This window comes from Salvelinus alpinus, chromosome 1 (genome assembly GCF_045679555.1).
Source record: "Salvelinus alpinus chromosome 1, SLU_Salpinus.1, whole genome shotgun sequence".
NCBI classification, from domain to species: domain Eukaryota; kingdom Metazoa; phylum Chordata; class Actinopteri; order Salmoniformes; family Salmonidae; genus Salvelinus; species Salvelinus alpinus.
In genome coordinates this window covers 77569915-77585977 of record NC_092086.1, presented here as the reverse complement: position 1 = coordinate 77585977, position 16063 = coordinate 77569915, and the positions used below count along the sequence as shown (strand labels likewise).

The 16063-nt window shown below is 42.5% G+C and overlaps 1 protein-coding gene across 8 annotated transcripts in view; it reads left to right on the top strand.

Moving 5' to 3' along the window:
* LOC139530540 (roundabout homolog 3-like) overlaps positions 1 to 10145 on the top strand; it is a 297879-nt gene extending 287734 nt beyond the window's left edge. For 6 of the 8 annotated variants that reach the window (XM_071327104.1, XM_071327055.1, XM_071327047.1 and 3 more), the window contains 7 exons: positions 614 to 764; positions 2573 to 2797; positions 3128 to 3324; positions 3918 to 4034; positions 6133 to 6318; positions 6715 to 6871; positions 9369 to 10145. In XM_071327104.1, coding sequence (XP_071183205.1) covers positions 614 to 764; positions 2573 to 2797; positions 3128 to 3324; positions 3918 to 4034; positions 6133 to 6318; positions 6715 to 6871; positions 9369 to 9375 — 1040 coding nt within the window. In that variant the 3' untranslated portion in view covers positions 9376 to 10145. Of the gene's footprint in view, positions 1 to 613; positions 765 to 2572; positions 2798 to 3127; positions 3325 to 3917; positions 4035 to 6132; positions 6319 to 6714; positions 6882 to 9368 lie in introns of all 8 variants that reach the window. The other 2 variants (XM_071327095.1, XM_071327064.1) reach the window with 1 other exon arrangement.
* Positions 10146 to 16063: the final 5918 nt, after the last annotated feature.

Sequence of the window (16063 nt, the reverse complement as noted above, 5' to 3'; positions counted from 1 at the left end):
GCCGCAACTGGGTACATAAAGTTTTTGCACCTAATGGTGCTACGATGCGCAGAGATTCTTACTTTTAGTTTGCGCTTCGTTTTGCCCACATAGTTATTTTACCACAAGGACAAGTTATAATAGAAATAACTGCCTTAGTGGAGCACATGTTTTTGCTATCCATTGTATATAATGTTAGTATGCCTATGTAGCCAAATTGTATCTATGATTGCATGTAATCCATTCATGCTTTTTTATATGTTCTATTTATATCTGTAAATCAACCACTGAAATAAAGCCACAGCTGGCCATGATTACAGACACCTGTGTGTGTCCTTTCAAACTCTATATAAATGAGTGACCCGCAGTGTTTGTCATTATACCCTGATGAAGACTGCTTGGCTGTCGAAACGTTGTTATTAAATTATTGCATCTGAACTCCTTGAGTGTGTGGCTCTCCTTTTCTTTTTCAAGAACACTGATTCATGCCTCCGAAAATTACGAGGGACCTCGAGTTATGTTTGTGACATACATGTATACCCTTTCCAAGTGTATTAACATGTATTTAGAGACCTTAGGACCAAGTCTTCCCACCTTACAGAACTAAAACAACTCTTTGTGTGTCTATGTGCAGGTAAACCCAAGCAGAAGTCCATGGGCAAAGCGGTGAAGACCCCCTCTATGAACTGGACTGAAGTCCTGCCCGCGCCCCCCTCCTTTGGGGAGCTGGAGCAGTGTGTGGTGGAGGATTTGCCCCTAGATGACCATGAGGACATGGAGCTAGGGTAAGCACGCACACACACACACACACACACACACACACACACACACACACACACACACACACACACACACACACACACACACACACACACACACACACACACACACACACACACACACACACACACACACACACACACACACACACACACACACAAATATACATAACCGTGTACACATGCACACACACACACACTTATGCTGCTCCCTGGCACAACACACACCGATGATTACACCATCTTCTTGCTAACATGAAGGTAATATTCATTTATTAAGGTATGGTAGATCTCTTAAATAACCTCTGGACACTCTTTTTAGGATCTGATGCGTCTCTGCTTGGCACTCAGTATTAAGGAGATAGATTAGGGGTAAGGCCCTGCGATAGACTAGTTTCCTGTCCAGAGGGTGTACTTGTACATCAAGCTGCCTCATGCTACAGAAGCTGGAGCTCGTGCTCCTATGAGCCATTAAGGCTCGTGCAAGGCTACTTACTATACTGTCCTACAGACGTATGAGCCTCTGACTTCCTCTTTTTCTCCTGGCCCTTGTCTCTGCACTCTCAGTCCTCACTAACACATAGTTCTAGGCCAGGGTTTTGTGTGAAGATTTTTTATGTTAGCCTAACGTTGCCTCTCTGCCTAACAGGACAGACTTCCCTTTGGTCTCTCTCTCTGTTAACCCTGCTAGCTCTGGACCTCAATGCACCTTTTCTTCCAGTTCCCTGCTGAACCACATTACTGTCGCACTGCAAAATGAATACACACACACACACTTTGTAAACGATAATATTGTCAGTATTCATGGAGGTTTGGCAAGGGGACCATTCAGTTATCGCTCCTGCCATTCACTCCCCCCGAATAGGCTAGGCTAGCAGCTCAACTGAAGCAGGCATGAGGCTTACGAACTTCTACCTCTAACCATTTCTGACAGCTACTGTAGGTTGTATTGGCTCTAGCCAAGACGCTAGCCGGCAGTTAGCAATTTAGCCACTATTCCCAAGTCTCAACTAATAACACTAGCTAATAACATTAGCCTACTTTAGCCCGTTCCCATTCTCATGTTCTACTCTCCGGGTCAACAGAACAAAATAATCATTCAGCAGCTTTCTCATGCACCACTCCACCTAGCCCCCTGCAGGTGTTAGCCGTTAGCAGAGATTGGTGATGAACCTCAGTTAATGTCGTTAACCTTTGAGTTAGCCCCTGTGGCTAGCTGAGAGGAACGTTGGCCTTATAACAGCTAGCTAACTCCCTGGCCTTGCCCATTTCCTCCATGGTGTACACATACGCATGTATGCACACATACACACACATTACACACACATGACACACACACATGGCACACAGGCACAGGCACACAGCCCTCTCTCCACACATACCTCTCTACCAAACACAAATGTATGAAAACACCCTTTAAGTGATTCTATGCACACCCTGATCTCCTTGCAAGACATGGCGCTCAGCAGACCCACAGGGAAGGCTGTCTAACGGCGCTGTAGAGCAGTGGAAATCGATACGCTACAGACCAATGCTGTAAGCATTATGAGCTAAAGAGGGAGGGCCACCATTGTGAATGTGTTGTGATCGAGCTACCTACTGCTCCATAGCACCAACTGCACAAGCGGTGACTGTTTTATAATGCTCCAGGTAGAAGTTGCCCTTAGGCACAGATCTAGGAACAGTTTATCCTCCCCAATCCATTAAAAGGGATAATGCAAAAACAGACAATAGATCAGTGTTCCTAGGGGCCACGGCATCCTACTCTGTCTAATGTGAACTCATGGAAAAAGTGACCCTCTCCTCCTTCCCAGGTCTGATGAGGAAGAGTGGTGCCCGCCCCTTCCAGACAGGACCTATCTGACCGAGGGTTGTGAGGATGGTCCCGCCCCTCCCCTCAGGGGTGGCGCCTCGTCCCCCACCACTTCCTACAGTCACCAGTCCACTGCTACTCTCACGCCATCGCCCCGAGAGGAGAGCCACCATCCACCCCACGACACAGCACACCTTCACCACCATGACGGGCAGCAGCTAGCACGGTATGACATGACACAGCCTAACAAAGCCAAACATAGTCAAATTCTAAAAGTCACATCATGTATGTACAGGTAGACACTGTAGCCATACTAATGGTGATAGCATTGAATACTCTCTTGTTCAGATGAATGAGATGGTAATAACACAGATTAATAAAGTAATGAATGCTTTGGTATGGTAATTGCCCAATGTCATTACCAACAGATAGCACAATACTCATATTTGCAGTAGAATCTCTCCCTCAAATGAACAAAACAATAGTTCAATTGTGTAACAAAATAAGTAAGTAATTGCTATTGCTAAGCACCCTCTCTTTCTTTGCCATTATACAGTAGGTTACCTTGTGGTCCCGTCTCAGTGCCCCGGGCGCCCAGCCCTCCCCTCACCCAGTCCAACCCTAACCTCTCAGCCCAGCAGCACAGTGAGGACTCCGAGGGGGGCACACCGCTCCGCAATGGCTCGAATCATCGCCGTGACTTCAGCGAGGGGGAAACGCTGAGTGCCGACAATGTCAGCTCCACCACACCTGGTCAGTGATGCTTACCGCTCTGCACAAACTCACACGAGTGAATGCACCACACACAGATGTGCTTATACACATGGAAAGGGAACAGTGGGCAAACAAACCCATACAGATGCTGTATCCTAATTTAATCATCTGTTGTTGCAGAAATGTTCCTTCACAGCAGGAAATGCAAACTTGTAGTGTATTCGAGGTTTAAAAAGGCTTCTAAACTGAGCAATTTCCACTTTAAAATGTCAGACTTGATTTGTCACAACGAAAAATGTATCAACCCGTACAAAAAAATGTTATAATCCACATAATAATTCACATTTCCTGTTGCTACAGGATTATTTACCTGCGTGAGACACTGGGTCATATTAAGATACAGTATCTGTACTTACTTGCAAGCACACACACATGCACGCACACACAACATTAACATAAATTTATTTTAATTTATGTCCGGTATATAATTCGTAATACCTAAACAAAGAGCTGGAATTACATAAGACATTGCAATGTTGTTATTTGCAATGTTGTCCATGTACAGTGCTTCAAAGGACCCATAACCCCATTACCTTATAGTAATTTTTTATTTCTCTCTGGCTGACCTACAGTAAGAGCTCTGCCATCCCCAGCAGACAACACACAGACTCCCCCTGGCCAGAAGTCGCGAGTGAAAAAGAAGACCTCCAAGGGCGGAGCTTACAGAAGAGAGGTGCTGAATCAAGGAGGTTAGTGTTTCAAGTGTAATTAACAATGCAGAAATAATAAAAGATAAATGGCTCAGTAGAATAGAAGTATAACACAGGAAGACACAATTTATAGTCCAATATTTACACATGTATTGGGGAAGGGGTGATTGGCAGGCAAGTGTTTAAATTGTAGAGTGTTTAACAATAAAAATAAGAGTCTGGTAGCAGCAGTTGTGATGTGTGTGTAGCATGAATGTACACTACCGGTCAAAAGTTTGGACACCTACTCATTCAAGGGTTTTTCTTTATTTGTACTATTTTCTACTTTGTAGAATAATAGTGAAGACATCAAAACTATGAAATAACACATATGGAATCATGTAGTAACCAAAAAAGTGTTAAACAAATCAAAATAGATTTTAGATTTTAGATTCTTCAAATTATCCACCCTTTGCCTTGATGACAGCTTTGCACACTCTTGGCATTCTCTCAACCAGCAATATGAGGTAGTCACCTGGAATGCATTTAAATTAACAACTGTGCCTTGCAAAAAGTCAATTTATTTCCTTCTTAATGCGTTTGAGCCAATCAGTTGTGTTGTGACAAGGTAGGGGTGGTATACAGAAGATAGCCATATTTGGTGAAGACCAAGTCCATATTATGACAAGAACAACACAAATAAGCAAAAAGAAAAAACAGTCCATCATTACTTTAAGACATGAAGGTCAGTCAATGCGGAAAATTTCAAACACTTTGAGCGTTTCAAGTGCAGTTGCAAAAATCATCAAGCGCAATGATGAAACTGGCTCTCATGAAGACCGCTGCAGAGGATAAGTTCATTAGAATTATCTGCACCTCAGATTGCAGCCACATAACAGACACATCTCAACAACAACTGTTCAGAGGAGCCTGCGTGAATCAGGCCTTTATGGTTAAATTGCTGCAAAGAAACCACTGCTAAAGGACATCAATAAGAAGAAGAGACTTGTTTGGGCCAAGAAACACAAGCAATGGACATTAGACCGGTGGAAATCTGACTTTTGGTCTGATGAGTCCAAATTTGAGATTTTTGGTTCCAACCATTGTGTCTTTGTGAGACACAGAATAGGTGAACGGATTATCTCCACGTGTGTGGTTCCCACCGTGAATGCATGGAGGAGGTGTGGGTGTGCTTTGCTGGTGACACTGTCTGTGATTTATTTAGAATTCAAGGCGCACTTAACCAGCTTGGCTAACACAGCATTCTGCAGCGATACGCCATCCCATCTCGTTTGCGCTTAGTGGGACTATCATTTGTTTTTCAACAGCATAATGGCCCAAAACACACCTCCAGGCTGTGTAAAGGCTATTTGACCAAGGAGAGTGATGGAGGGCTGCATCAGATGACCTTGCCTCCACAATCACCCGACCTCAACCCAATTAAGATGGTTTGTGATGAGTTGGACCGCAGAGTAAAGGAAAAGCAGCCAACAAGTGCTCAGCATATGTGGGAACTCCTTCAAGACTGTTAGAAAACCATTCTTCATGAAGCTGGTTGAGAGAATGCCAAGAGTGTGCAAAGCTGTCATCAAGGCAAAAGGTGGCTACTTTGAAGAATCTAAAATATATTTTGATTTGTTTAACACTTTTTTGGTTGCTACATGATTCCATATGTGTTATTTCATAGTTTTGATGTCTTCACTATTATCACTATTATTAGAAAATAGTAAAAATAAAGAAAAACCCTTGAATGAGTAGGTGTGTCCAAACTTTTGACTGGTACTGTATATATGTTTGTGTGTATGTCTGTGTGGGTGTGTGGGTGCGTGAGTGAGTGCATGTTTGCTAAGGTGCAGTGGTCAGTCCAGTTTAGTGTTCAGCAGTCTGATGGTTTGTAGATAAAAACTGTCTGGTATCAGACCTCATGCTAAGATACCGTCTACCCCACGGTAAGGGAGTGAACATCTCGTGGTTGGGGTCTGTGTGCATACGTGTTTGGACGAATTAACAAACAAATCAATGAATGTGTGTTGGGCATGAGCATGTCTCTGTGTGTGTAAAGCCTACATTATGTATGTTTGCCTATATGCTTATATTTACTGTTCTTCCATTGCAGTGTAACCCTAACCCTGTTGTCCTTGTCTGTCTTCTCCTCCAGACCTCCCCCCTCCACCAGAGCCTCCACCAGAGAACGGAGCAGTTCGGGGCCCAGCAGGGACTGTAGAATGTGGCAACACGTCCCTGGACAGAGAGGGGGGCCCCGGGACCTTGTCCTCCATGGAGAGGAAAGAAGGAGAGCGGAGCACTCCCAACAGGAAGGGATCGGGACAGCGACGCCAAGACGGTGAGTGGTGCAGATACTGAAGTGTGGTGTTCACACACATGCTCAGTCTCATATTCACAACACACACACAAGCACAGCCAGAGCCTTTGCAGTAGCCTATTAGCACTCGCACCAAAACACAGTCACTCATTCACTGGGAAAATACTAATTCACACAAATAATAATACATAAATCAATCAAGCTCATGAACACGTTCTCTCACACACACTAACATATGAATACATTTCAATTCACAAATCCATCCATTAAAAACTCACGACGTAGTACTCCCTCCATCCTACAAGATCCTCTTATCAGTAGAATATAGCCACTTCTCTTACTCTCCATTCCCAACATGTACATCTCTGATCCCTGACCCTAACTCTCCCCTCTCACCCAATCCCATCTCCTCCACAGATGAGGACCTGATCTCATATGGCAAACCCAGCTACCTGGCGGGGCGGGGGGGTCATATGTCCAGCAACTGCTCCATCACAGGAAGCTCCTCATCGCGGGGCTCCACAGGGTCACGAGGGGGTCACTGCCCGGGCAGGAAACGCAACGAGGAGAGGAGGTGATACAAGGTTTCTGGTTCTTGGCAGCCACAATATCTGCTGGTTTTCTCTTCTCTCTTGCATTTAGTTGAGCTATTCATATCAGGAAGCTGTTGAGCTATTCATATCAGGAAGCTGTTGAGCTATTCATATCAGGAAGCTGTTGAGCTATTCATATCAGGAAGGGGGGCAAGAAGAGACACTACGGTTGTGGTAATAGTGGTAATAGAAGGGGACCATGGTGGGTTCTAGTTCTTGGGAGCTACAATGTCTACTGGTGTTCAGGGGTTATTTGGGGGCTGAGAAGAGATATACTACAGATGAGGTGACCTAGGGTAATGTCATGTTTTGTGTTTTAGCTAAGACAGGGATAGGCAACTTTTTTCTTTCTTCTTTTTTTAGCTTTAATATTGTAAATAGATTGTGGTTTCTGTCAATGTAATTGTCCGCATCATTTCCAATCCCCCATATATATATATATTTTAAAATATATTTTCCTTTATTATTTTACCCTAACCCTATCTATCATCCCTCACCTAATTGGAGTAAATTAATGGACAACAACACTTAGGCTTCTACTTCCAGCTTATACATACCATAGGCAACTCTTTGTCCACTGGTCTCTTTTAAAAAGTTCACTAGTTAACGAGTGTCAGCTCAAGATCTTTCCCTGCAGCCACTGTATCTCACAAGGCCAAAACTGTTGCAGCTTTCATAGACCATGTACTATGAAAATACATACATCAATTCATTCAAGCGTGCCCCTTTACCACGCATTGGTCTTTGTCAATAAAAGTACAGATCAGTATCCAGTAAATGTATTCCGTTTCTGTACACAGTTCAGGGCATAGATAATATAACAGTTAAATTGTCTATGGTTCAGTGCTAGTGTCATACGTGTGTAAATAATCATTCACTAGCATGGAAATGCTGACATGAGGGATAACTGAGCAAAATGACAAGCCCTGTCAAGCGTATAGATATCTACTATTGCTCACATATACTATATTTCTCTCTATAAAACACACACGCTCACAAATGATTTCTCTCGCCATAAAAAAATATGCATGCACGCACACACACAAAACACAAAATCCCCTGCACAGTGTGGGATAATGTCAAACTCAGCCCCCCCCCACCCCACTCTCCCTCTGTAGTGCACTGAGGGTACACTTCTTTGTGGGATCCCTGCTTTAAGTGCACTCTGAGCAGGCACCCTAGTGAGGGGGTAGAAGGCCTTTTAAGTGGGTACAAGCTGTGTAGTATGTCCCCCGGGCTAAAAAAGACTAGAAAAGAAACAACCGCAACAACATTTTGACATCTTTTCAAAAATGACTTTAGTAGTCAAACTACCGTATAACCACTTACTGGTACATTGCATTTGCTCTGTGTGCCCATGGTGATTCCCAGTGGTAACTTACACTGTTCTACTAGCTTTCAACTGCCACTGTTGCGACCATTGTACCTCGATCTAAACAGAAAATTGGTAATATTGGAGTATTAAGTATCTTAATGTTTGCCAAATATAAAATATACAGCATCTATCAACCTATCACGCGTCTAGCTTTGTCATTCATTCAGCTAGGCTATGCTCAGTAGAGCTTCAGGCAATTTGTACTAGATGACCTCGTTTATTAGGTGCAGAATTGGCTCTGTCGTTCCAGACACTGTCCTACAGATCTGCTGGTTCTCAGGCGATCGGTGACCCAATGATAGGTCGTTCCCCTTTGACCTGCATTAGAGATCTAACATGGGGAAAAGCCTCACAGTACCCCCCCCCCTCCATGTGGACTACCCAGGAACTCACTCTGATGCCTCCCTCATCTCCACTTCCCTTCGTGCTCCACCAGGAACATTAAAGCCAGGGCCTTACAATAGATGGGCTGTGTGTTTCACTGGGAGACAGTTTCGTGTTACCCCTCTCCTGTCACGCTGCTGAGCGTTATCTTTCCACTTGGACAGAGCGGGTGAATGGGGGGCTTGGTTTGAATGGGGGGTAGGGGCGAGGGTCTTTACCCCCCAGTGGGGGATGTGTTTTGTGTGACTCCCTCAGATCTTGACTTCCTTGTTTAATAGCCAATCCCTCAAATGATTACTGAGTCAAGTAGTCTATGAAGGACGAACAAGAGCTGTTCCCATAGGGCGGTTGACCAGCGTTTTGGGTTACAGTGAGATAGAGCTGAAGAGGGTTTTTAGAAACATTCTATGGTTATTAGTCCAAATTTGGGTTTTATTCCAACATTTTATCGTTTATAATTTAGCCACTTGGGTTGTTAAGCTCCTCTGATTTAGTTGTATAGCTGGTTTCCGTTTTGAAAATGAATTGACAAATCAAATATATTTTGTTGTATTTAAATCAAGCGGTGTAGACGAACTTTGTGATTTATGAGAATCATCCTCAATACATGCTTTGTTAGAGCTCCTACCTGTTATGTCCAGATAATAAACAAGCCTTGGCTTTCTGCTTTTTGTTCCTTTTTTCACATGTTTTCTGACACGTTTGTCTGTCTTTTTCAGGAAATGAGATAAGTGGAGACAGGAACATTCTCACGTAGAAACAAAACACGTTCCTTTGATGCCTCCCATTTTCCCTTTTTCCCATCGACACAAACAGCTACAAAATAAAGAATATGATCAAATTCTAAGGAACAATGGAAGAAGAACGGACTTTCATCCTTTTTTTTGTTGCTATTATTATGATTATTTATGACTCTTGGGCTCATCCCGCATTCATTTGTAAATAGCCATCTCTGTACTGTTTTTACGTGGGTTCTGGATACAGGGATAGAAAAAGTATATTGTATTTATAATGAAAAAAAAGGTCCATTATTATAAACAGTTAATGTCTTGAATGTGCCAACCTCTTTTTGTAGAAATGCATACCGTTTCGAGAAGCATAAAGGCTATTGCACTTGTTGTGGCGGAGAAACAACAAAAAATATGGAGCACAATGTGTGTTGTCGGGCAGCCGGCCGGACAGATAAAACTGCAGGGGTTCGTCTTCCTCTCAGGACGCCTCTGCCTGTCTTCTCTGTCGTCTTTGGATCCCTATCGCCTGTCGTCCGATGAGAATGTTGTTCTTTTCTACGTTAGATTTTTTTTTTTACAGAGAGAGCTTGTTGTGAAAAGATTGTAACCGTCCCTTTTGAAGGAGTGTTGCTGCAATTGTGCGATGACTTGCGTATTCTGTTAAAAAAAGACCTGTTCTGTCGACTAACTTTTTGGTAGTCTTGTTGTTTTGTAAAAATACAATAAAATACATTTGTTGAACAATAAATACACTTTTTTACTTTACTGCACTTCCTGATTTGGCCTCGTTTTGAAGATTGCGCATTAAGAATTGCTAGCAGCCATGACTGAAGGCAAATGAGTCTTGTCTTTGGGGGTGTGGTTTGACGTGGATGTGCTATGTCAGAGAGGCGAAGCGAGTGGGATACCTGCTCCCAAAATCTGTCTTCTCCAACAGATTGGTTAACAAAAAAATTCATGGCTTATTTGCTATGTGTGGCTTATTTGACTGAATGGAAGTTTCGTAGTGCTTAGGTTGTTACAAGTACTGATATATGTAGGACACGTGACATCGCGGCAACTTTGAGAAAATACACTTCATATCGGAGCTGTACCTGTTGTTCACACCCATATCTGCCCTCTCATTGGCTAGAATGGTCCCACCTGATCTTGCCTTCTCCCGACTGCCTTCCATTTTTTTAAGACATTTGTTTTCATTGTTAGAGCAGCCACTTGAGTATTTGGTCAGTATAATGGATAATCTGTGGTTATGTTTGCATATCGTACCCTGGCAGGTACTTTTCTTTGACCATTCTGATTCACTGTAACAACAAAATAGCCACTTTATTAAAATAGTCAGAATGAATCTAAGATGAATCAGGAAATCTGTCATTAATTTAGACGTTTCTGCTGAGGTTTAAATCGTGCAATTTTACATCTAGCTAAGGTCTTTAGTGCAGTATTTCTCAAGTAAAAATATTTGCCTGAAAAACTCGTCAGTGCACTTCATACAGTCTATCCAGTCAGGAAAGTCTGGCTGCACGCTTAGGACTGATTTCTTGGAACAATAACATGTCTACATCTGCAAGCTGTCAAACTATCGTAAATACTGTAAAGCACAAGCTACATGCTGTTCATCAGTGCCCGAAATCACTTTCTAGTTAGCTAACTCTGTGTTTGTCAATGAAGCTAGCAAGTGGTAGCTAGCAGGCACATTGAGCAGCTGGTCCACAATAAACTTATTAAGTCATTGGCGAGTGGCGACGTGTGTGCTTCAGTGCCATTTATTTGTTTACAACTTTCTCACTATCTATTACCAGAGTGTGTCTGTCTGGCAGTGTTTCATAAGGAATCTGAGGTCTGAGGCACTGCTTAATGGGATGTCTGTCTCACTGTCTGCTGCTATGATTGAATAGAGCACGCACAGTTGATCAGCACAGCTGCTTCTCTTGTGTTAGTGGGCACTGTGCAAGTGGGCATGATCGTAATCCCAACCCTCCAGTAAATTGTGACGAACTCACAAAACTGTTTTGGATGAGACTGACTTATTATCCTATTTACACTTTGTTGTCAATTTTGACAGTATAATTTATGTTTATGACTTATATTGATGCCACATAGGCCGTATAAAACCAGAAATGTTGGTTCTAAGGGGCAGTTGAACTTTAAAGTGTTTCATAAGAATGTCTTCTAATAGATGTTTACAGTGTACAACTATAATAAAACAAAATTAGACAGATCCAAATTTATAGTTAGTTAGATTTGGCACCAAGACCGAACAATTTCTCCAACTGCAGAAAGCTAGCTCTACACAACAGATTATGTAGAATTTACACTCAGCTTTAGGCAACTATGGAAACATCTGACAAACTTTTGGTTTGGGGGAGAACTGTCAGGTGGAGTGAAAGTGTAAAAGCTGAAGTCATGTTTTCATTATTTTCATCCTGAAGCCTCTGACTATTCACAGTACATTCCACACGGTTGGCTCTGCACGGAGAAGCATGACATTGCCAATGTGAGAGGCCTTTGCCTAGAGTTCAGAGAGTGAAAAAAAATTAACTCTCCTCTGTCCACCTGAGACATCACCCACAACCCTGAGGTGCCTTATGTGCGCGCACACACAAACACACACACACACACACACGCCATAGAGTGTCCTGCTAGTGCTACTGTCATTGTGCCCCAGCAGTGAACTGAAAAAGGACATGATGGGTTGTCTTTGCACTGTACTGTAGCCTACTGTTGTGCCCTTGAACAACGAGGCATGTTGCAGAGTTGACAGTGTTTTGGGTCTAACTGGATCAAGGAAAATTCATAAGGAAGTGGGGATGGGACTACTCCCTGAGGAGCTCCAATGCATTCCTTTGTAGTTAATCAGGATGCACTACTAAGTCACGTCACAAATACTACATTATACACATGCCCCGAATGAACACATTCAGACCAAATCATATACATATTATATCTGCGCTCGACAGAGACAACACAAAACTGTGATGTACGACTGATATAAAAGTACTTCTACCTTACTAGTGTACTGAGGTTCATGTACACCTAAACACTGCATCCACTCCGAGGACAAATATGCTGACATACTAACTCACAGACCCTCTCGACACCCTCAAACCTCACCCCACTTACCTCCCACCCTCATGGGCATCCTGGAAGACCCTTTACTCCCTTAAACTTCCAAGTCCTCCCCCCTCCATCGCTCCCCTTCTCCCCTCTTGCCATAAATCATCCTGCTCATTCATTAGGCCAGTGTCAGGCTAGAAACGCCCACTAAAGAATGAGAGGGGGAATAGTCTGAGAAAGAGAGGGAGATGGAGGGATGAGGAGGAGGATGGGGAGTTGGGGATGGGGTGGAGTGGGTCATTGAAATCCCTGTCCTGTCCAAAATGTCACATTCCAATTTCCATGTTAATGGCACAGCCGAGAAGAGATTTACGCTTTTGTCTTTTGGGAAGACGTTTTATATGCAAAAGGGGTCGCAAACAAAGCCGTATGCAGTCAAGAGGATATTTGAGCAGAGTTAAAGGTCAACTTTGTGAATGAAAAACGGTCCAAATGTGCCTCTTTCTCAATTTTTACCATTCTGGTAATGCGCGCCGCAACCAACGAAGCTAGTTCATTTCCTAAGCTTGCCACAATAGCTAGCCAGTATGTGTTGACATAATTTCACAGGATTTGTTTTTGGACGGAAGCTGTAGCGATCGGTAAGAAATTGCACTTTTGTAGCCAAATATCGTAATCATCCATTTTCTTTTAAGCATTAAATGGCCTGATATGATGGTGCACTGATCAGTTATAACGTGATTTTTGTGTTTTTGACCAAACTCGACCTTTAATAGAGATGGGTAGGTTTGACTGTCTTTGAAAACTGTGAGAATGTGGCAAGGTGTTAAGTCAAAACATAGCATATGAAAACTGGACGTATGTATGAATGTAAACGAGAAGAGATGAGAAGAGAAAATGAGAAGAGAAGAGAAAATTAGGAAGGTGGAGGGACCCTTCTGTCTAATCTGGTCCAGACCAGATCTGGGTCACAGAGGGCCAACAGAAGGCAGGCTCTGATGGGGGGTCTGACCAATCCACTATAGGCTCTGATCACACAATGCATAGGAAACACTACCAACCAAGGCCAAACACATCCAATATGACACCAGCACACAGCACTGAGAGTATGTGTGTGAGTAAGAGAGAGAGTTGTATATTATCTATCTCACTTGCTTTGGCAATGTTAACATATGTTTCCCATGTCAATAAAGCCCCTTGAATTGAATTGAATTGAGTGAGTATGTGAGTGATATATATATATATATATTATATATATATATATATATATATATATATATATATATATATATATATAATATATTATATATATATATATATATATAGAAAGAGACCATTTAGTGAGATATATATATATATATATAGAGAGAGAGAGAGAGAGAGAGAGAGAGAGAGAGAGAGAGAGAGAGAGAGAGAGAGAGAGAGAGAGTATGTGAGTGACAGAGAAAACATGTGAGTGAATGAGAGAGAGTGAGAGAGAGACTGAGGGTGTTTGAATAGTAAGGGGAAAGCAACCGACTGTAGAAGAAAGTCAGAGTGAAGTCGGGGGAGGTGCATCTTTGACAGCCGAAAGTCAGACACTAAGGTGGTTTCCCAACAGCAAGGCTCAACTCAACATGGCAGTTGCCATTGTTAATACACGTTTGTCTTTATATTGTTGAAATAAACTGCTCCAACCGTTATATCACACGCCCAAACTGAAATCATATGTGTGTACAGTGCATCCGGAAAGTATTCAGACCCCTTGACTTTTCCCACATTTTGTTACCTTACAGCCTTATTCTAAAATGGATTTTTTTTTTAATCCCTCATCAATCTATACACAATACCCCATAATGACGAAGCAAAAACAGATTGTTAGAAACTGAAATATCACATTTACATAATTATTCAGACCCTTTACTCAGTACTATGTTGCAGCACCATTGGCAGCAATTACAGCCTTGAGTCTTCTTGGGCATTATGCTACACACTTGGCACACCTGTATTTGGGTAGTGTCTCCCATTTTCTCTGCAGATCCTCTCAAGCTCTGTCAGGTTGGATGGGGAGCGTCGCTGCACAGCTATTTTCAGGTCTTTCCAGAAATGTTCAATCGGGTTCAAGGCCTGGTTCTGGCTGAGTCATTCAAGGACATTCAGAGACTTGTCCCGAAGCCACTCCTGTGTTGTCTTGGCTGTGTGCTTAGGGTTGTTTTCCTGTTGCAAGGTGAACGGTCGACCCAGTCTGAGGTCCTGAGTGCTCTGGAGCAGGTTTTCATCAAGGATCTCTCTGTACCTTGCTTCGTTCATTTTTCCCTCGATCCTGACTAGTCTCCCAGTCCCTGCCGCTAAAAAACATCCCCACAGCATGATGCTGCTACCACTAGGGCTGTTACGGTGACTGTATTATCGCCAAACTGGCGGTCATGAGTCATGAAGACAGTCAAATTCCACGTCACCATTTAGTCGTGGTAATTAGGCTTCTCCAAGCTCTGATGCTGCTGATGGTCATTAGTAGCCTACCAAACTTGCTAACTGTCTGGTACTCAACACTCTATTGTCCCTCTAATCCTAATCAAACACTTCATGAGAGCCCATGAGCTCATGTTGCTCAACATTTCAATAGGCTATGCAATTGTGCGAGAAAACAGAGTTATGGCCTCTACTGAAAAGAGGAGGATCAGCTTTCTATAGGCTAGGCCTACTATATTTATTTTTTAACTTTCCTAATATTAAGCACATTGCTTATATTTACAACAGGAGTATAGCTTACCTGGCTGGCATGAGAAAAAAACATGGGGAAAAGCATCCTCCATTTGCTATTTAAGTGCATAGATGACATGTATTTTTTCCGGCTGCCCCTGTTCCGATACAGGTGCATGATAATGGTCCATTCTAAATCAAAACAAATGTCACACATATATTACTTAGTATATGTAAAGACAAGATGAAATCAAGTATAGTTTGATGGGTGACAATATTAGCCTATTACTTGTGAATTATATATTATCACTTGTGAATGATGCCCAGCATAAGAAACAATGCCTCTTTTTCTCTCAACTTTTTCAAATCATATTCGCACACCTCATGTAGCCTAGCCCATAGGCCTATATGTTTTAATAAGGTTTGTATCACAACTAAGTGGCCAAATGCACATGAATCCGCTTTACAAGGGGTGTAGAGCCTAACTGGCACACATAAGCAGCATGTGAGTTTCAAGTTTGGGGAAGATCATTTTCACCATAAAAATGTACCTTTATAATAAAAGCATTACATGCATAATCGCTTTTGTGGTCACTTTTGATAATGGTGTTTTCCCGCTAATGAAACATTTGCGCTTATAGCCTACTGCCGCGTGGGCATTGCTGTGCTTGTAATGTGAAGAAATAGTCTAATAGTTTATCAACATTTTAAGCTAAACAGTCTGATCTGTTGCCTCAGCCTCATTGCGTAAAAAATGTTTTTGATCCTAATGGTTGTATTAATTTGGGATCTATCGCATCCCACAACTGTCCCAGACTATGTTTGGAATATTTATTTCTCGCACAGAATAGAATAGGTAAACTTTTGTACTATGGGGGATAGTAGATTCACATAAGCTAGTGCTTTTGCTGTTTGTTAGGCCTACTAATCTTGTTGGCTGACGAAAA